General features: G+C 42.0%; 1 protein-coding gene across 3 annotated transcripts in view; it reads right to left on the reverse strand.

Annotated features, from left to right (window-relative positions):
* Positions 1-23,115, reverse strand: part of RBP2 (retinol binding protein 2) — a 77,372-nt gene that overhangs the window by 50,579 nt on the left and 3,678 nt on the right. For all 3 annotated transcript variants that reach the window (XM_030216460.1, XM_030216461.1, XM_030216462.1), the window contains one exon: positions 14,600-14,729. In XM_030216460.1, coding sequence (XP_030072320.1) covers positions 14,600-14,729 — 130 coding nt within the window. The remainder of the gene's footprint in view (positions 1-14,599; positions 14,730-23,115) is intronic.

Here is a 23,115-nt window from a genome sequence, read left to right on the forward strand (position 1 = left end):
CAACATTCACGGTGCAAGTAAGGCCTTCAGTGGTAGTGGAAGACAATGTGACCAAAGATGCCATCTGTTCTTTCTATTGGGAAGATTAGAGGTGATTGGATGGAGGCAGGAAGGGGGTATGATGGGGAAGGGAGGAAAATGAGGGAAGGCGAGTGTCATGAGTTCAGAGGATGGAAGGGTGGTGAATTACAGGCGAGAAGTGCACCTGCTCAACCTGGCTTCTGGTTCCCAAAATTCAACAAAGCCCAGGCCATTCCACTGCAAAACCTAGGAACAGACTGAAATTAATTTGTAAAAAAACAGAGGGATTATATGTAGGGTAATGCCAATTTTTAAAAAGAGTTCCAGGGGTGGTCCAGGAAATTACAGACTGGTAAGCCCGACTTCAGTGCCGGGCAAAATAGTGGAAACTATTATAAAGAATAAAATTATGGAACACATAGACAAACATGGTTTAGTGGGGCATTCCCTCCTATGGCTTCCTATTTGAGTCAGATACCAGTTTTGGGGCTTTCAAGGTAATATTGGAGAAGTCTCCCCCCATTTTTATTTAAAAGAATTGGTTAAGCTACATGTGCTATCATGTGCTCTGAGTTCTGAAGATGAGAAGAGATTAGTGATTCTCAGTGTGAAAGAGGTGAGTCTACAGATGACTTGTAGGTGAACTTTCTCAACAACAGTTCTGCTTTCAATAAAACTTGCTGCCTCAGGAAATTAGGCTACTGAGGGATAGTTTAACTTTTCAGAAAAAGACTAAAACTTGCTTTTTTTGGACAGGATTTTGGCAGTGTCTGAGGGGTTGGAAGTTGATGCGGATAATTGAGAGGGTTATGAATATTGTGGATGATGCAGTGGCGTACCTAGTGTATTTGACACCCAAATTGGATCATTTTTAACACCCCTCCCACACTAGTGTAACAAAAAACATTTTCTCTGTTGTTCCCCCCCCCCCCCCCCTTCAATGTTAAAATTAATCCCTTAGCTGGCGGGGATGCCCTAGCCCTGTCAGTGGAAGAAGTCCTGTGCCCAAGCCCCAGTGCTGTCTGAGCAGTGGGAAAGATGGCAGCACACTTCCAGCCGCTGATGCCATCACTCCTCTCACATACTCAATTTATGCACCTCCCCCCCCTCCTTAGTGCCTGCATCCAGGGCAGGCAGATCCCACCACCCCACCCTTGGTAAGCCACTAGTAAATTGGGATGGAAGAAATAATGATATATTATATGTAGTATTACTGCTATTTTACTTGCAAGTCACTTTGGGGCCCTTTTACAAAGGCATGCTGAAAAATGGCCTGCGGTAGTGTAGACACGTGTTTTGGGTGCACATAGAATCATTTTTTCAGCGCACCTGTAAAAAATGCCTTTTTTGAATTTTTGCCGAAAATGGATGTGTGGCAAAATGAAAATTGCTGCAGGTCCATTTTGGGTCTGAGACCATATCGCCAGCCATTGACCTAGTGGTAAAGTCTCGGGCAGTAATGACCTACACGCATTAAATGCCACTTGGCACGCATCCAATACGCACGTCCGAAAATAAAAATTAGTTTTTGGCTGCACATATCGTGCGCACAAGAGCCATGTGGTAGCCAGGCGGTAACTCCATTTTGGCGCACATTGGGTGCAAGTAGACGCTTACGAGGCTTAGTAAAAGGGCCCCTTTTGAGATTTGTAATCTTATCATCTAAACTCTAACAATACCTGGAGAACTCAAGCTCTCAATAAATAATTACAAACTACTAAGTGGAGCTTGAAATAGAAATAGCAATGTAGCAAGTTTTGAAGTGTCCCTTATACAGGAGGAAAAATCAAACCTCTGCAAACTTTATCTAACCAATGGAACCTCAAAACTCCAACAAGGAACCATACCACGGTATTTATAAATCCTTGTATATACTGGAGTAAATTCCTATCATTGGTTCCCCTTAAGAAAGGAGAACAGAAAAAAAGCCCAGACGAAAAAACTCATCCTAAATGAGAAAACCGTATGGGTTAAAAAACTGTCCTCCCCTCTTGCATATAAACACACTGTAAAAGGAACACCCAAAAACCTAACCTACCTCAACTACCCCCCACCCAGAACCAGACTATTTATTAGGAAGCCCCTTATTTATTAGGAAGCCCCTCGAGGTAAAAGAGCCCCAAGTAAACTAATATAGCACTAGAGCAGTGGGAAAAAACCCCCCAAACCTGCCCACTATTGCAAACACCTGGAAGCCACCCGTAGCCAAGCATCCAAATATAAAAAATCCTTTGTACTTAGCTTTATTCCGGTTTGGAAGCTTCAAACCTAGCCTGCACAAATGACGTTTGAAGAATGCTGGCCACTGCCGATATGTACTCCCTCTGGGGCTCCGGAGCCTCACTAAAAGTCACAAATATTCGGCGACAGGCGCCGACCCTCCAACAAGAGCGCCTTGTTTCGCCACCCTCGTGGCTGCCTCAGGAAGGGCGCTTGAAATCCATCAGCTACTGTGAAAAACGATGCTGGAAACTGAGTCTCTGTCGTGTCACAAATGGAATACGACACGACACGCCGAATATTTGTGACTTTTAGTGAGGCTCCGGAGCCCCAGAGGGAGTACATATCGGCAGTGGCCAGCATTCTTCAAACGTCATTTGTGCAGGCTAGGTTTGAAGCTTCCAAACCGGAATAAAGCTAAGTACAAAGGATTTTTTATATTTGGATGCTTGGCTACGGGTGGCTTCCAGGTGTTTGCAATAGTGGGCAGGTTTGGGGGTCTTTTTCCCACTGCTCTAGTGCTATATTAGTTTACTTGGGGCTCTTTTACCTCGAGGGGCTTCCTAATAAATAAGGGGCTTCCTAATAAATAGTCTGGTTCTGGGTGGGGGGTAGTTGAGGTAGGTTAGGTTTTTGGGTGTTCCTTTTACAGTGTGTATATATGCAAGAGGGGAGGACAGTTTTTTAACCCATACGGTTTTCTCATTTAGGATGAGTTTTTTCGTCTGGGCTTTTTTTCTGTTCTCCTTTCTTAAGGGGAACCAATGATAGGAATTTACTCCAGTATATACAAGGATTTATAAATACCGTGGTATGGTTCCTTGTTGGAGTTTTGAGGTTCCATTGGTTAGATAAAGTTTGCAGAGGTTTGATTTTTCCTCCTGTATAAGGGACACTTCAAAACTTGCTACATTGCTATTTCTATTTCAAGCTCCACTTAGTAGTTTGTAATCTTATCATCTGCCATATTTAATAAATTAAATTAAATGGAATCAGGGAATTGTGAGAAATTAGGAGCCTTGATTACTGCATCCAATTGATATGCTGTAGTATTTGTGACTGTACTCCCATAGGGAAGCAGTTGAGAGCAACAAGGCGAAACATTTCAAACATTCCTAATTAATAATTTGCTGTGGTATATGGCTAGTTGGCAATACTGAAAACAAGGAACGACCACAGAAGGTGGAGAAACCCACAATCCTACGACAAAGTAGTACAACAGAGAGGAGTAGGATGGTCTGGCCTTTGCAGTAACCCAGGGAGATGTCTAAAAATTCAATCTTTATTAGGAAACATTTGATGTTTCCTAATAAAGATTGAATTTTTAGACGTCTCCCTGGGTTACTGCAAAGGCCAGACCATCCTACTCCTCTCTACTGTAGTTGGCAATATTGCCCATTCAAATGGGTTATCTCCAGCTCAGAGAGAAAACATTTCAGCTAAGATGAATAACTTCTTTACAGAGAGGACATCGCTTTAGGACACAGTGTTCCTCTTTGTAGAAAAGTCAGAAAAGCTAAAGGAAATCTCTGAGATGAACAGAATAAAGGTCGTGATCATTTTTTTTTGTCTTTATGAAGACAATGAAAACCAATATCCTTGAGTTAATTTCCATTCAGCACTGATGACAATTGTTAGATGAGGTGCATTGTATAATGTGAAAAGGGCAGCAATCATACTTATCAATAGAATTATGTGAAAATGCTCACATTGAAAACAAAAAGCCTACAAATCATGTGCAAATGAAATATTTACTGTTGCACATACATGGAAGAATTGTATCATTAACCCACTGATTTCACATTGTTTATCTCTAGAATTTGCATGAACATTTGCCATGTTTTGTGTGAAAGGTTTTTGCATGAAACCCTATGGCAGAGAAGTGGAGATTTTTCAGAATATTGATTATAAATGTGAAAATTTTCTCTTTGCACTCTCTTTTTTCCCAAAAGACTTCTGGTTAGTAGTTATGTGTTAAATAGTATAACTAGTCTTTTTGCTTTCAGCACTTTGGAATACAGCATTCAAATGATTTGTAAGGATCAAATAATCCTATATAATAAAACTCACCCTCAACGTTCTGAGGACAGTGACGTCACTGTCACTTCCATCCAGAACGGTTCATAAGACCATGGTGGTGAAGCCACCAAAATTGCCCAGGCTAGGGGCCCCACCCTCGCGTCAAACGTCATGACGTCGAGGGTGGAGCTATGGTGTTCGATGCGTCCAAGAGGTGCGGAATGCGGAGCAATGCCGATGCCATCAGAACGACGAAGGGGTCAGTAGGTAGGTAGGTAGGTAGGGAGGCAGAAGGGGGTGACGAAGGGATCGGTAGGTAGGGAGGGAGGGAGAAGGGGGGGGTTGAGGAGGGAAACCTTGCTAGCGCCCATTTCATTTGCTCCTGAAACGGGCCTGTTTTCCTAGTATTTTATATTAGCATAGTCCTCAGTTGAAAACACAAGCTAGAAGAATTTCATATGAACTGTTCATCACTTTGCCCTCGCTCTTCTAGTTTATATTTAAAATTGAATGCTAATTAATGATAAAAGTAGCAGAAATACACAAAGTCAATTCTTTATTTAATTAGGGGCTCTTTTACTACCCAGTGGTAGGGCTACCGACAGATTTGTGTGGGATGTCAGCAACAGTTTTGGCTTCCAGCGTGCGCTGTTTCCAGCACTAGGAACTTTTAAAAACTTTTCTAGCACCAGGGCCAGGGGCATGCCTGGTAGTAATCGGACAGTGTCGCACGCTGCCCAGTTACTGCCAGGTCAGCACTGGAGCTCTCACCGTCTCCTAAATAGAAGGCAGTAAGGGTTGCCATTTACTAGCCCCTTAAAAGAATTACCTTTTACCCATGGCAGTAAAAGGTGGCCACCATGGGCCATCTTTGTCCAACGTTTGGTAAAAGGACCCCTTTAGTATCTAGCTCATGCCTGTCTAGTGGTAGTTCAAGATAAATTACATTCAGATACAGTAGGTATTTCCCTGTACCCAGAGGGCTTTTAATCTAAGTTTGTATTGAGGCAAAGGAGGGTTAAGCGACTTGCCCAAGGCCACAAGGATTGTCAGTGGATTTTGAACCCTGGTCTCTCTAGTTCACAGTCTGCTGCTCTAACCGTTAGGTTACTCATTCACTCTGGTTTTCTCTGTGTTGCATCTGCTTGCAAATTTCAGTGCACATAAATGAAATGTGTGCCACTTCACTGTGTACATTAGTTAGCACATATTTCAGCTGTATTCAGTATCTGTATACTTCACTAAATATAAGTGCTGTGTTTGGTTTTCAAAAGTCATCTAGACTCATTGGTTTGTCTCCTCATTGTAATATTAGAGCACCCAGCTGAGAACTAGAGAAATCAGGCTCCAGGGCCGCCAAGAAACAAAGCTGGGCCCAGGGCAAACAATGTTAAGGGATCCACCACCATTACTGCACTCCTCCCCTGTCCTCTACTTGCCTGGAGTCATTGAATAGCAGGCAGCTATTGAGAGACTGCTCTGCCAGCCACGGGTCCTTCTTCCTGCCATATCCTGCCTCCAGTGAAGTAACTGCCTGTTTTCGCATAGGTGGGATGCAGCAGGAAGAAGGACCAGTGGTCAGCAGAACAGTCTCTCTCGATTGCTGCTGCCTGCCACTCCATGACTCCAGGCGAGTTGAAGGGGGGGGGGGTGTTGGATCTCACCTGGGCTGCCAGCACCGGGCCCTCCTTGGAGGCCGAGGCCCAGGAAATCTTGCAATCTTGCCCCCCTTCCTCTCTTGGTGGCCCTGCCTGATTCAAATTCCACTACTGCTTGTGATCTTGGGCAAGTCTTTAGTGATATACGGGGCCTGAGCTTCAGAATGATTTAACCGGGCAGGAGAGGCCCTTGCCCACTTAAATCATGGTGAGTGGGCTGGGAGGGGATATTCAGCAGTACTTAACTGGGCAGTGCCATTGAATATCTTCAGTGACTTCCATGGCACTATCTTGGCAGTGCAGGGGCAGTCCACGGGTGGAGTCAGAGGGTCTCAGAAGTGATGCCAACGCCACCAACATTCAGTGCCACATCTCACATTAGTAATCAGGCCTTTAATGGAAGAAGTAGCTAACTTTCTAGTCACACACACACGGAGTGACACCAGCTGCACATACTACAGCAGGACATGTTTGTTCACTCCTACCCTAGCTAAGATCATTTTCAAGCACCATTCTGACCTCATGTGCAACTTTCTTTAAATTAGTGCCTTATTTTCTTACTCCTGTTACCCTGTCTTACATATCTCTATGTTCCATCTTTGCTTGCACCCTATGCTATCTATTAAAATGTTTTATTGTGTATTGTGTTGACATTGTAAGGTAGCATACTATGCCCTATTTTTATTGTTCCAAAAAACTAATGAGAGGATTAATTATTTTAGTTCTGGAGAAACTAAAATCATCACAAAGAGTGTTCAGAGCTGGCATCTTTCATACATTAAAGTGGATTTCAGATTAAGGACTTTTGCAGAACTTGTTTTCAGGATTTTGCTTTGGGTACCTTGAGACAGCGTTAGCGAAACATGGTCCATGTCGGGACCCAACTAATTGCTGGAAGATAAGTTTAAGGGGCGCTTTTGCTAAGGTGCGCTGAAAAATGGCCTGCGGTAGTGTAGACGTGTGTTTTAGGCGCACGCAGAATTATTTTTCAGTGCACCTGTAAAAAAATGCCTTTTTAAAATTTTTGCTAAAAATGGACGTGCAGCAAAATGAAAATTGCCACGTGTCCATTTTGGGTCTGAGACCTTACCGCCAGTCATTGACCTAGCGGTAAGGTCTCACATGGTAACCGGGTGGTAATGGTCTACACGCGTAAAATTGCCGATTACCGCCTGATTACTGCCCGCATTCCAGAAAATAAAAATATTTTTCAGTGCGTGTATTGGACGCTCATCAAAAATGAAATTATGCTGTAGTCGAGCATTAACTCAAAATTGACGCGTGTTAGGCACGCGTGGGCACCTAAGCGGCTTAGTAAAGTGGCCCCTAAATTTGTATTCACATTTAAAAGTTTTTTATGGATTGGTGAAGTGAAGCACATCAGGGTTTAAATATAATGTGCAATGATTGAAACGTGAAATGGATATCTAACAATAAGACCTCCGGATCTGTGAATGTTCAGTGAAAATAATTCAAAAAATTTTCTTTAAGACTATTTTGGTCAATTAAGGTTTCTATTTTGTTATGTTCTGTGGATTTACACTGATTGTGATACTTGTATTGTTATCTGAATATTTTTACTGCTGTCATTGTCTGTTGCTTATGTTTGACTTATTCTTTCTGTACACTGCCTTGAGTGAATTCCTTCAAAAAGGCGGTAAATAAATCCTAATAAATAAATAAAGTCACTTAACCTTATATTGCCTCAAGTACAAGCATAGGGCTCGATATTCAGCTGGCAGCAATCAGCGTTTTACTGCCCACTGCCCACATTATCTCCAGACATTCAATGTCGGCCCATGTCTGGGCTCCGGCATTGAATTTTCAGGTATATGAAGCCAGTGAAAACATAACCAGTTAAGAGTGATAATCAGCTATGGGAAACTGCATAAAGATTGGACTGACTTTCATGCGGTCCTATTTATGCAGTTATTTTGGCTGGTTAAGTGCTGAATATTGGCACTTAACAGGCCAAACACTTAACTCTGCCCCTGGAAGGCCCCCAAAATAGCTGGTTTCATGTTGGGCACTAACCTGACATTTTCAGCGGTACTATCTGGTTAGGTGCCACTGAATATGACCAGTTAGTCCCAAACAAGCAAACTAACTTGGCAGGAGCTGTTTCTGGCCAGTTAAATTGCTTTGAATATCAACTCCTTAGATTATAAATCCTCTGGGGTCAGGGAAATACCTAGTATATCTGAATGTAACTTACCTTGCACTACTACTGAAAAGTTGTGAGCAAAATTAAAACAAATAATTTGACAAAAATACTTTTGATGTGTGGTTAAAATATTTTATATAACTAAAAAACTGATGGGGTGTGGAAGTACTAGTGTCCTAGAAAAGTATCACAAAAATTTCCACTGCCAAAAAAATGACTGAAATATTTAATGTACACTAAATAGTGTGAACCATGCAGGAAGGAAAAAGGCCTCAAAGAGCTCCTAGATAATATTTAATCTGACGGAGCTAGAACAGATCACAAAGATCTTACCTTCATCATCGGACAAAAAACCTTAACGATGTATAAAGCTTCCTGCTATATTAATGCTATACATAGCTACACTTCATATGATTTTCTTATGTTAAATAGCATTCGATCTGAGTACTAACATTTATCTTTAAAGGTGGTACTTCTTCCTGGACTGTTCCAACTTCAGCACTGGCACCAAGACCCTGAAGCAGCAGCGCGAAATGCTGACCACCGTCAGCTCGGGACATGAAGGTGAAGACAGCGCAGCACAGCACAGCACAGCACTTGATTTTGCAACGCAGTCCAGGAAGAAGTACCACCTTTAAAGATAAGTGTTGGTACTCAGATCGAGTGCTATTTAATATAAGAAAATCATGTGAAGTGTAGCTATGTATATACCATTAATATAGCAGGAAGCTTTATACATGTTGTCCAATGATGAAGGTAAGATCTTTGTGATCTGTTCTAGCTCCATCAGATTAAATATTATCTAGGAGTTCTTTGAGGCCTTTTTCCTTCCTGCATGGTACACACTATTTAGTATACGTTAAATATTTCAGTCATTTTTTTGGCAGTGGAAATTTTTAAAATATTTTATATCCTGGTAAAGTAAAAAATGGAAACAGAACTCTTTGTAGTCACAAAAACTAATATGGACCCCTCCGAAGGGACACCACCTTGTAAGTGGTGGAGGGGCTTCCGTGTTTCAATGACTCAGAGGGCTATGCTGTAGGGTTACCCATATCAGACAGGCCTCTGAGGAGAAACCAGACAAAAAGTGTCCCAACCTGGAGGATCCAAGATGGCGTTGAGGGAGGACGTACATTAGTTGAGTTCCCGTTTTACACCAGAATGCCTGAAGAAGAAGGCGCGCTCCCCAGAGAATGGGGAAGAGAAAAGGCAAAGCCATGGTGTTGTCCTCCTCGAACATGGCTGGGGTTCCCACCACTTCTCAGTCTATTTTGGAGAGATTCGGGGTCATAACGTCGAGGATATCGGTTCCTGCTTCGGGGAACAGCAAGGCTTTATTGCCGAATCTCAGTGGAGAGGGAGTGACTTTGAGTCCCCCTGTTGGCACGACCCCTCCAAGACCCCGAAACAGTATTGCTTCGCTATGGAGGTCAATAATGGAAACGCCCGAAGTGGGTTAGGATTTTCACGTGACCCGAGGAGGTCCTAGCGCAGCATCGACTCGGATAATAAACCAACTGGGGGATTGGAGAGTGAGCTCTTCCCCCCGAAAATATCTGGAGCGGTTTCTGTGGAGAAATTGGACTTGGTGAAGCCAATAATGTCATAATGGACGTACTATAGGAACTGCAGCAGAATGTGAATAACTCTCTTCTTCAGATGTTTAAAATTTTTCACTATGTGAGTTAAAGAATTTATACTAATACCTATCTAACAAAGTGGAAGTCCAAGATATAAAAATAGAGACTTTGATTATGGAAATGGTTTCTCTATGAAAATCAGACAATTTGGTAATGATGAATAGTATCTTTTTTTGTAAAAATTGGAATTTCTGGAGAACCAATTAAGGGAAAAGAACTTGAGAATGATAAATTTACCTATAATATCCTATATATCAGCTACTGAATTCTTGAAGAAATATTTCTCTGATACTTTGCTAATACCTTCTGATAGCCACCTATTGGTGACTAAAATTATATTTCCTTTAAAATCTTTTTTATCAGAGAAAAGAGATGTAAGTTTAACCGACATTTTGGAAAATTCAGAAGTTATAGATAGAGTTATATTATTAGTGACTTTTGTCTTTGATTTAGATAGGAATAATGTTTTGAAATTGTATTTCTGATACATGGTTGATAGTTATTTGGGTTCAAAGATGCATATATTTCCTGACACATCAAGGGAATCGCAGACTGGGAGGTGTGAAGTCTTGGCTTTTAAGCCAGGAATCATTGCCCTAGGTGGGACCTTCCTAGCGTGATTCCCTTGTAATTGTTTTATTTCCTTATTACTTATTTGTTTGAACCTAAGAAATTATAAGAGTTTGTGGAAACAGATGAAGAATGCTCTGCAGCAACTTCCTTCAGTTACCACTGTACCGGCTGCAATAACTGATTAACCTTCCTCCCTCAGAAAATGTGAAGTATAAGATTAACCATTTTGAGTTTTTCTTATTTTCTTTAAGATTGTTTTCCTCATCTTGGATCTTCCAATTGTGGGCAATTATGTAAATATATATTGTTGAGAGAAAATGTTTTCCTTTTTATATTAATTTCTGTATTTCCTTACATTTATGTGCTAAATGTGAATGTAATTAAGTAAAATGATAAATTAAAAAAAACAAAAAAACAAAAACTAATATGGAATAACTTTGGATAATGTTCATGTTGTCCAAATAAACGATACCACAACTTGCAAAAATGACAGTCAATACAACTACAGGTACCAGATATCTGCACTGAGAGGAAATAGCAGTTTTTCTATGCTATCAATATTATGAGTTTAGGCTGTGCCTCTCATTATTACAAAGCTCCTTACTTTTTGCATTTTGAGCCTCTAATTGAGCATTTTATATCCAGACAAAGATCCAGAGTACACACGTATGCTGCATTTGCATATTTAAATGAGCAAAACAAAAAGATTTCAGAAGGAGCAAGACACAGTGGCTTGGATATAGTAAACAACACTCAAAATTGACTCTAAGTTCAGTTCTATAAAGGGACACACCCTTTATAAGTCATGCTTAGCACTGATTATGTTACAACATGGACTCTTCCCAAAGGATAAAGGAAACATTTTACTTACCCCAATACCTAAGGACTCAAAGAAAAAAACAAGTGATATAACAAATTACCGCCCGGTAGCATCTATCCCCCTGGCAACCAAACTAATGGAAAGTATGGTAACCAAACAGCTAACCGACTACCTAAACAAATTCTCAATACTACACGAATCTCAATCAGGATTTCGATCCAACCACAGTACTGAAACAGTACTGATCACTCTCAGGCTTATTTTCAAAAGTGATCGCCGGTGATCTTCCGACATAAATTGGGAGATGGCCGGCGATCTCTCAAAAGCGGCGAAATCCGTAAAATCAAAAGCGACTTTTTTGACACCATCGCCGCTTTCCCGTCGTCAAGCTGGCGAAAGTTCAAGGGGGTGTGTCGGCAGCATAGTGAAGGCAGGATATGGGCGGGCATGGGCATGGCTACCAGATGGCTGGCTTTCACGGATAATGGAAAAAAAAAGCGGCGTTAAGCAGTATTTGGCCGGGTTTACTTGGTCCTTTTATTTTCACGACCAAACCTCAAAAAGGTAGCCCCAACTGACCAGATGACCACCGGAGGGAATGGGGGATGACCTCCCCGTAATCCCCCAGTGGTCACCAACCCCCTCCCACACTAAAAAAATAAAAATAAAAACCTTTTTTTACCAGCCTGTATGCCAGCCTCAAATGTAATACCCAGCTCCCTGACAGCAGTATGCAAGTCCCTGGAGCAGTTTTGAATGGGTGCAGTGCACTTCAGGCAGGCAGACCCAGGTCCATCACCCGCCCCCCCCCCCCACCTGTTACACTTGTGGTGCTAAGTGTTGAGCCCTCCAACCCCCCCCCAAAACCCACTGTACCCACATGTAGGTGCCCCCCCTTCACCCATAAGGGCTATGGTAATGGTGTAGAGTTGTGGAGAGTGGGTTTGGGGGGGGATTGGGGAGGCTCAGCATCCAAGGTAAGGGAGCTATGCACCTGGGAGCTATTTGTGTATTTTTTAAAACATTTTTAGAAGTGTCCCCTAGGGTGCCCGGTTGGTGTCCTGGCATGTCAGGGGGACCAGTGCACTACAAATACTGGCTCCTCCCATGACCAAATGCCTTGGATTTCACCGGATTTGAGATGGCCAGCATTTTTTCCATTATCGCTGAAAAACAAAACTGGCAATCTCAAACCCGGCGAACTCTGGCATTTGGCCGGGCTAAACCGTATTATCGAAAAAAAGATGGCCAGCCATCTTTTTCGATAATACGGTTCTGGCCAGCTGTTGCGCTGCCGCCAAAATAGATCGCCGGCAATCTATTTCACCAGCGACGTTCGATTATGCCCCTCTCTGCTAACCAAATTCAAACAAGCAATTGCATCTGGCAACAGTGTACTTCTCCTACAATTTGACATGTCCAGCGCGTTCGATGTGGTTAGCCACATAATATTATTAAACATCCTAGAATACTTTGGGATTCTAGGAAACATTCTTAGCTGGTTCAAAGGCTTCCTAACCGCAAGAACATACCAAGTAATATCTAACTTGAAGACTTCAGAACCATGGAAACCACATTGCAGAGTAGCCCAAGGATCACCGCTCTCACCGACCCTTTTCAACCTAATGATGATACCTTTGGCTAAATCGCTATCCAACCAAGGCCTCAATCCATACATCTATGCAGATGATGTCACAATTTACATCCCGTTTAAACATGATCTAAAAGAAATCACTAATGAAATCAATCATAGCCTCCAAATCATGAACTCATGATGCATTTCAACTAAAACTTAACGCAGAAAAAACACAATGTCTCATTCTCTCATCATAACACAATGCGAGTAAACCCACCACTATAAACACCCCAAACTATACCCTCCCTGTTTCAGATAGCCTGAAAATACTTGGAGTCACAATTGACCGAAATCTAACACTAGAAAGTCATGCGAAAAATACAACAAAGAAAATGTTCCAATCAATGTGGAAACTCAAAAAAGTAAAACCGTTCTTCCCAAGGGAAATATTTCGCAGCCTGGTACAATCAATGGTGCTATGCCACCTAGATTACTATAATGCAATCTATGCCGGATGTAAAGAACAAATCATCAAGTAGCTCCAAACAGCCCAAAATACAGCAGCCATATTTGGAAAAACGAAATACGAAAGTGCCAAACCCCTAAGAGAAAAGCTACACTGGCTCCCACTTAAAGAATGTATTATGTTCAAAATCTGCACTCTGATTCATAAAATCATTTTACGGAGAAGCCCCGGGCTACATGTCAGACCTCATAGACTTACCACCCAGGAACACTAAAAGATCAGCACGCACATTCCTGAACCTCCATTACCCCGGCTGCAAAGGACTAAAATACAAATTAACATATGCTTCCAGCTTCTCCTACATAAGCACGCAGCTATGGAATGCATTACCACGCGTGCAGAAAAAAATACCTAACTTAACTAACTTTTGGAGATCACCGAAGACCAGCTTGTTCAACAAGGCATACCATAATGATCCATCCTAACTACCAGACAATGGAATTCAAGCCTGAACTGGATAAAACCTATCACTCTATATTCGAGGCCTACTCTACCACGAATGAACTTTAACGCAATACCGCCCTATCTCTTATTCCGAATCTGAACTCCTTATATTTGACTGCTTAATCCACAATGTCAATCAAGATCTTTAATGTAATACCACCTTTATCTCTCACTCCAGAAATGGTGATTGCCATGACAGAACAATGTAAGCCACATTGAGCCTGCAAATAGGTGGGAAAATGTGGGATACAAATGCAATAAATAAATAAATAAATAACTTTAGGCGCCAGACTTACGTCTGCTGAAACCTGGTGTAAATACTGGTGCCCAAGTTAGGTGTGCTGAGGTCGTATTTTATAATTCCATGTGCAAGTTTTTGGGATGCCCCTGACATGCCCCCTTTTGAGTTACATGCTAGTAGCATTAGGCGACATACCTTATAAGCATGCAGCCAGGTACCTGCACAAATTCTGAGTGCCAATTAACATGAATAATAGGTTGTTAGCACACAATTATTGATATTAATTAGCTTGTTACTACGTTTGAGAATGCATCTTGGACACATGCTCAAGTTTGGGCGTTCAATTCTGGGTGCCATATATAGAATCCAGGGATTATGTACTATTCAATTTTAATTAAAGGAAAGCAAAGGAAGATAAAGTCACTTGCTTGTGGTTATAAATACATTAGAACCTAGGAGCCCTTAATACTAGCCATTTTCTTAGCAACCTTTCTCTCACCATATTAAAAATAGTGCCTTAAACAGACCAGTTACTATATAGTTTCACGTTACCCATTAGGAGAGATTAATGTCCGCTTCAAAGCATCAATTACCAGTCATGGTTTAGCCATCTAGAAACTGCAGAAGGTCAGATCTGTGTACAATCATATGAAGTTTAACTATCAAGCTTTCATCAATTTTTTTTTTAATTTACCTAAAGCTTTCATATAGCCTTCAAAGTTGTCATTGGACTCCATTTCCCAGATTCCATTGTAATCAGCTGGCATTGTGGCAGAGAGTTTGGAGTGGAAGACAGGAGAGGTGAAACTTGTCTGGAAGCAGAGCTGCAGAGAGAATATGGAACATACCCTGCTTTATATACTTCTTGGATAGGGTTTATGGTTTTTGTGATATCAACAGTTTAAAAGTCAGAGAGATAATCCCGATTAACCTTTGTCTTTATTAACACAGTCCAAGTGGAAGTCTATGAAGAAAGACACCTTTCAGGTGTAAGGTGATGCAAATTGTATAGCTAAACAACTTGAGGGCAGAGAGGAGCAGTGGTGAGGATTGCATAATTTGCCATTTACATGAAAGTTCATGCATTTCTATTCTGCATTTATTCACCTTTTGCCTTCTGCAAGCTCTAAAGTTCCTAATAGGAGCTATGATTTATCATGTATGTATGCTAATGCATCACAGTGAGATACCCATGTGCTTACTAAATTAATCTTATGAATTTTACAATTAGAGACCAGCAAAATGAAGTTAAGTGATTCTTTGACCCCAAGAATATGGCTGCATCTATTACTGGTCTGTGGCATTAAGTTGTGGCCCTGTACATGATTGACCCCAAGTCTAGGGCAAGTGTTGGCATAATACAATTCACTATTTAAATCTGAAGTGAACAACTATTTAGTAGGTATATAAGCTGGGAATCCAGTTAGCCCTATCTCTCAGTTCAGGGAATAAGTTGATTTAATGCAACTTTCAGGGTTTGTCCCTGTCTGAATCAGTTTAAAAGTTGAATTTGTACTTTGCAAAAAGGTAGTCATTTATTAGTTCAGAATTTTGCTGAGAATCGTGATTGTCTAGTAAAATCTTAATGGGGATGTTATCAAGGTATGATAAAACGTGAACTTTTACTGCATCTTGATTTATCACGAACATCACTAACCTCCTTAGGAATGAGGCAGCAGAGCAGCAAACAACAGGATTGAACATTTTTGATTTGCTTGTGTTCAAAATATTTTTGCACTTGTTCAAATTGCACAAAAATGTGCACGAGCTTTTTGCAATATTTGTCTACTGTTCTTGCTACCCTCCAATGACAGAAGAGTCCTTGCAAAATGATCACTTTCTGAATGTAGTAAAAAGTGAAATATAGGTTTTAGCTTAGTGTTTTTTTTTTCTCTTCCTTTAATGCTTCTCCTTATGCACATCACACTCATGACTAAAAGAAAATGAGGGATGAAAAGAACAGACCAAGGAAATGGACAAAAATAAAAGTTACAATATTCACCAAAGAAAGTGGAAAGGGAGAAATAGATTTAACAAGGAGAGAAGGCAGACTGGGAGCAGCTGTAAATGAAGGATTCAGTGTGTATTCTAATGGAAGGAAGAACATGGAGACATATATAATGGAAGAAATTAGAGTCTGAAGACCAAGAGAGCATGTAAACGGTTGAAAGCTTGGTTGAAAAGTCATATTTTCAACCTAGATCTAAAGGAAGAAAGATTTTGTTCAGATCTTAAGATTATCCCTACCAGTGAACCTAAAATTCATGTCACTGAACCTTGACATTTACCTAGATTTAAACATTTTCAGTGGACCCGGAGGCACTGGAACCCTGATATCTAAACCTGAGCTACAAAGTTATTGCACAAGTTACTTGAAAGAGTATGATAAAATATTGTGAAATCTTGATAACCAGTTGACTGATGGTTTACACTACTATTATCAACCTGATAAAAATGTTGCAGAAGATTTGGCCATCATTCATTCATTTCTGTTTTATACACGGCAAGTAAAAATATATATAGGCACATAGAGGATAATTCTAGAACAGGGTGCCTAGGAAAAAAGGGTAAGCAGGTGCCTATTTTAAGCCAATTCTACAAAGAAAAGAAGGTGCCTACTGTTTTTTATAGAGTACTTGGGCAAGTGGCAGAAAATTCTGTTTACATTTAAAGGCGCAATCACGTAAATCAGCCCTATAGCTGGTGTAAAAATCCACACCTAGATTTTAGCCAGAATGTGCACAAATTATAGAATACTATAATATCCATGCCTGTTTCTGTGCTCAGACTATATGAATGTCCACTGGCAAGCTACTCTCCATCAAAACATGGAACATACTTTTCCACTAGTTGGTATTCTATGAGGCCACTTCTGCGTGTAAATGACTAGAATGCAACCATTTACATGTGTGCTTGCCACCTAAAACTAAGTCAATACTTATTAAATTACTTCTTGAATAGGTAAGGAAAAATAGGCATAAATTATGCAATTTTTCACTTCTATGTGACTGATTTAAATCTGAATCAAGTGAGTGATAACATAGTAACATAGTAAACGACAGCAGATAAAGACCTGTATGGTCCATCCAGTCTGCCCAACAAAATAAACTCATTTTACATGGTATGTGATACTTTATATGTATACCCGAGTTTGATTTGTCCTTGCCTTTCTCAGGGCACAGACCGTAGAAGTCTGCCCAGTACTGTTCTTGTACTAAGTTCTGAAGCTAACATCGAAGCCCCTTAAAATTTACACTCCAGTCCATCCCTATCTATTCAGTCATGATCAAGGCATAGACCATAGAAGTCTGCCCAGCTCTCGTTTTGTTTCCAATTACCGGCATTGCCACCCAATCTCCGCTAAGATTCCACGGAACCATTCCTTCTAAACAGGATTCCTTTGTGTTTATCCCACGCATGTTTGAATACCATTACTGTTTTCATCTCCACCACCTCCCGCAGGAGGGCATTCCACATATCCACCACCCTCTCCATGAAAAAATACTTCCTGACATTAGTCCTGAGTCTGCCCCCGTTCAGCCTCAATTCATGTCCTCTAGTTCTATCGCCTTCCCGTCTCCGGAAAAGGTTTACTTGCGGATTAATACCTTTCAAATATTTGAACGTCTGTATCATGTCACCCCTGTTTCTCCTTTCCTCCAAGGTATACATGTTCAGGTCAGCAAGTCTTTCCTTGTACAGTTTGCAACGCAAATCCCATACCATTTTCATAGCTTTTCATTGCACCGCTTCCAATCTTTTTACATCTTTAGCAAGATACGGCCTCCAAAACTGAACACAATACTCCAAGTGGGGCCTCACCAACGACTTGTAGAGGGGCATCAACACCTCCTTTTTTCTGCTGGTTATGCTCCTGTCTACGCAGCCTAGCATCCTTCTGGCCACGGCCGTCGCCTTGTTGCATTGTTTCTTCACCTTCAGATCCTCTGACACCAACACCCAAAGGACTCTCTCCTGAGTTGAGCTTACTAATCTCTCCCCTCCTATCTGGTATCTCTCTTTTGGGTTTCCGCACCCCAAGTGCATCACTCTATACTTCTTGGCATTAAATTTTAACTCCCATTACAAAAGTAATCTAGTATTTTATAACACTTACTCTTTAATATATGTATTGCAAACAATAACACTAATCACAAACAAATATGGTACCCTAGCAACTCACTCATGCAAGTCTTTCACACCGCCATTCACCTCTATGTCAACATTGATAGCATATTATGTAAATGCAGTAAAACACTGTTACACTCCTACCTGGCTGCTCCTGGTTACACTCTGTTACACTCCTACCTGGCTGCTCCTGGTGGCGGCCATCTTGGAAGGGTCAGTTGAGGGGCGGCCATCTTGAGAGGTGCATTTGATCAGTTCCTGAAGGACGGCCATCTTGAGTAGAGCATCTACATCGGTTCCTGAGGGGCAGCCATCTTGAGAGGCTTATTCCTATGGGCGTGCCCAATGAGGTTCCTTGCCCATCAGCTGTGGCAGGGATCTCCTGATGAGAGGCCTATTTAAGAACTAAACACGGTCATCTGTTTGTTTCGGCTTCTATCGTTGTAGAGGTCTGGTGCGTGTTCTGAGCATTCTGTTGTCTTCTCCCGGCTTGGCTTTGACTTCTGGATTGGGCCTGACATTTTCTGCTTTGCTGCCTGCCCTGACTTCATTCTCTGCTTTGCTGCCTGCCCTGATTCTCGGTTTGGACTTGATACTGTTTACTTGCTGCCTGGCTCGGCTAGCGGCCGTCCGACCCCGCTCGTATCATGAAGTCCTGGTGGCCACCCGCACCTGGGAGCTCAACTCCTGGGGAATGGTGGTCATCCCCAGGTGAAGCTAGGGGTTGTCCGGCTGCCTGACTGAGTGCGGCCTTCTTTTTCACTGTGCTCTGTCAAGGCACAAGGGCTCACTACCAGTTCTGTAACAGATGATCACTATTACATAGATGGGCACCCACTCAGATATCGGAAACACTACCTCCATTAGTGAGCACTAGATCCAGCATCAACCCTTCCCTCATAGGTTCCATCACCATTTGTCTGAGCAAGGCACTTTGACAGACATCCACAATCTCCCTACTTCTTTCCGAATCCGTGGACGGGACATTCCAATCCACGTCAGACAAATTGAAATCTCCAACAGTAGCACCTCCCCTTTCATACCAATCTTTTGAATATCTTCTATCAGATCCTTGTCTAACTTCTCCGTTAGCGCAGGAGGTCTGTAGATAACTCCCGTGTGGATACAGGTTCTGTCTTCTCTTTCCAGGACGATCCATAAAGCTTCTTCTTTTCCCCAGGTTCCACGCATTTCAGCCTTTCTGATATTCTCTCTCACATACAGAGCCACTCCTCCACCTCTTCGGCCCTCTCTATCCTTCCTAAAAAGATTATAGACCGGTATGGTCACATCCCACTCATGAGAATCATTGAACCACGTCGCCGTAATAGCAACAATATCCAAGTTTTCTTCAAACATCAGGGCTTGCAAGTCTTTAACCTTTTTCTTAGACTATGAGCATTTGTGCACATAGCTTTCCATGTGCTTAGTGAGTTTGGGTGGGGTTTTTTTATATTTACACTAGCCGTTAAGCCCATTAAAATGGGCGAGATTTCCAGTTACCCTACTCGCCACCGCTCCCTCCCCCCTTCGTGCCGGGCCCCCTGCACTGACCTGACAGCGCCTCTACCTTCGCGTGAAAGCTCTGCAGGCAGCAGCAGATCACTCTGCTGCTGCCTGCAGCACTTCCACACGGTGGTGAGAGGCGCTGTCGGGTCAGTGCAGGGGGCCCGATACGGAGGGGGGCGGGAGCGGCGGTGGGGAGGGGGGAGGGGGAGGTTGGTGCGCGCAATGTTCGTTTCCAGGCTCCAGCAGCAGCATCCGACAGTCCAACTCCGTTTCCCTCTCTGTTCCGCCCTCTGACATCATCACGCCTTGACGCGAGGGCGGGACAGAGAGGGAAGTCTCTACTGCGCATTTGCAGGTGAGTCGGTCACTTGCCATTTATATGTTTGATGACCTTTCCCTCTGCCATCATGTTTATTCTGGGGCGACTTTCCGAAATCCCCTGTTTCCTTTTGTCACCCCCACCCTCTAGTTTAAATATCTAGAAACATACTGTCTGATTTTCTCCCCAAGGATCCTTTTTCCCATCACAGAACGATGTAGCCCATCATTACAGTACAGCCTGTTATTTTTCCATGTATTACCCCATTCTCCTATGTATCTAAAACCTTCTCCTTTACACCAAGACTCAAGTAACTTATTGAATTCCTCTGTTTTGCATATTCTTTCCTCTCCCCTCCCCAACGTAGGAATTACTTCAAAAAAAGCCACAGTCCGAACCAAAGATTTCAGTCCCTCCCCAAACTTCTGGAACGTTCTCTGTGCTGTAAACTTGCTATTGTTGGCCAGATCATTTGTGTCCATGTGAATTACATCAGTGTTAGAAGCCTCACTCTCTTCTCAGATCCCTTTCAGTATTTGGTCTGTACATCTTATAGCTGAAGATCCTGGAAGACATTTCACTACGTTGGAACCCCTGAACTGTGCTCCTAAGTTAATGCCTCTGGTAATGGAGTCTCCGAGCAGTAATAATTTTCTGCTTTTCACAATTCTGTCATTAATTGGGGGATGTTTCTAGGGTTGTGCTATTTTCATAGCTTCTGTTTTCACTATCATAATGATGCAATGCTGCAAAAGAATTTGACAGGGGCAAAGCTTGGAAGGGTGAGTGTTTCTGTGTCACAGAGCTTAGTCTACTAGAGCCTACTGTGACCCATCTATTCCTCTGATGTTTCATTCTCTGAGGCAATGGTGGTGGCAAATTAGCTGGGAAATGAGTAATCCTGGATGCTTCTTTATTGTAGTTAATTCCTTCTTGAGTTTGTTGATCTCTTCTTTCAAGGCTGATATTTGGAGACAGATAGGACAAGCTCTAAGGTTCCAGATAGTTTGCCTTTGTCACGTCTGTGGCCGTGACCCCTCTCAGACTCACCGTATTGCCAGTGGTCAGCTTCTGAGCTGGCTCCTGTCTGTTCTTCCTGTGTTAGTTCTGTCTCTGTCTCTGTGTGCTGGCTGCATTGGATTGTCTATGTACTGTTTCCCGTTCCAGCCTGCCAGACTTGCTTGTTTTGTTTGAACCTACACAGCACCCGTAGTTGCCTGGTGATTGCTGCTGGGCTTATTAGCCATTTTGAAACTCTCTGCTTTGCCTTTGCATCGCCTAAGGCCCTGGTTTGTTGGTGCTTGCTGCACTTCTTCCTAGTCCAGTTTATAGTCTGTATTCTTGCCTGATTCTAGTTTAGTCTTTGTGTAGCTTTGTGTTCTGTACTGCTTGTTTACTGTATTGCTTGTTTCCCAGTCTTGCTCTTGTTTGTATGTCTTTGTCTAGTGCTAGGTTGTCTGTGTTTCTTGTTCAGTGGCTGCCTGGCAGCTTTCAGTTCTGTCTCTTATCTATCTGTGTTTGTTCCCTGTTTCAGTGGCTGCTTGCAGCTTTCAGATCTGTCCCTTGTCTGTCTGAGAGTCCTAGTCTAGTTTTCTGCCTAGCCTCCCTGTGTTCTCTAGTCCCTGTGTGTATCCTGCTGGTATCCAGTTCCAGCCTTGTTTAGTAAGTCCTGCCGGCCACCTGCACTCAGGGGCTCAACTCCCGAGGAACGGTGGCTAAGTGCAGGTGAAGTCTAGCTGGCCCTGTCAGAGTTCTGCCTTATCCCTGAGTAGGGTGGTTTTTCCTGCCACTGTCGCTCCTCGGCAGTGGCCCTAGGGCTCACAATCCTAGTTCCTGCTTTTGGAAAGCGTGACAGCCTTAGGATTAAAGAAGAACATATATTGCACTGGATGAAGGTCATAATGATGTGATTCACAAGTGTGAAAAGGTGAACTATGAGAGGGAATAATAAGAATTAGGATTGACCAATTAAGTGTAATGAAGATACTTGTCCTTTGATTGCCCTATATAAAGGAAGTTTACCTTGGGGTGGGTAGGTGGGAGTAGGACACAGGTAACCTCAGTTACCAATCAAACCAAGTGTGAAAATGCCCAGCGCAGCTCCCAGCTCACTAGGTAAACTTAAGTTCTACTACCCAGTTCAAAACAAAATTGCCCCTCCTCCAGAGCTATGAGTCACCAGATGCTATGTAACCAAAATTGATTGAATTAAGTCTGGCAGTGTAGATTCAACACACAATTCTAATGAAAACAGACACCAGATTCAATGTCACCAGATTAAGTCACAGGTTTAAAACACTTGGCACAGGTTAAAACACAGTTCCAATGAAAACACATTTAAGACAATTCCAGCATAAAAAGATGAAATCACTAGCACAGATATTCAAAACACAGTTCTCTAAAATCCCTTTAAGACAATACCAGCATAAAAACATAAAATCACAATGCAATATAAGCAATAGGATAGAGACAGATAAGGAAGTTATAGAGGTCAGACCCTCTGCAAGTGAAAGGACAGGGTTTTTTTTTGTGTGTGTGTTAATAGGATAGAATAAAAAGGGGGTGAAATAGAATAAAGGAGTCAATAGTTTATCAGGAAAAAATTAAGAGATAATAAGAGCAGGACACAGATAACCTCAGTTACCAATCAAGCCAAGCCTGAAAAGATAAGAAATCTTTGGGATTGGAAAGTTGTGTGTTAGCTTCTTTGAAATGAAAACAGTCTCAGCCAAAACACACTAGAAGGTGAGCAGATAAGGTCAGCTTTTATTAAAAGGACTCAACATGAGCACCATGTTTCGGCTTGGCAGCCTGCATCAGGAATCAGAAAAACTAACTGGTGTGATGTGATTAAGCTCCAAATACGCACAAAACAAACAAAAAAAACCAACAACTATCGCAACGTAATAAAATGGACCTTCAGTGGAATGAAGAAAAGCTCTAATAATAATAGAAAGCAATGGCAGCATGGTGGGAAAATATCACAATGTGCTGCCATGGCTTTCCATTATTATTAGAGCTTTTGTTCATATTCATATTGTTTTATTATGCTAAGGTATTTGTTGGTCTTTTTTCCTTTTGTGCATATTTGGCACTTGATCATATCAACCAGTAAGAATTCTTTTTTTTTGACTCCTGATGCAGGCTGTCAAGTTGAAACAAGGTGCCTGTGTCAGGTCATTTTAATAAAGACTGACCTTATCGGCATACCATCTAGTGTATTTTGATTCCACTCTTTGTTTTTGGTTCTCTTT

The sequence above is a fragment of the Microcaecilia unicolor genome, chromosome 10, assembly GCF_901765095.1.
Source record: "Microcaecilia unicolor chromosome 10, aMicUni1.1, whole genome shotgun sequence".
NCBI classification, from domain to species: domain Eukaryota; kingdom Metazoa; phylum Chordata; class Amphibia; order Gymnophiona; family Siphonopidae; genus Microcaecilia; species Microcaecilia unicolor.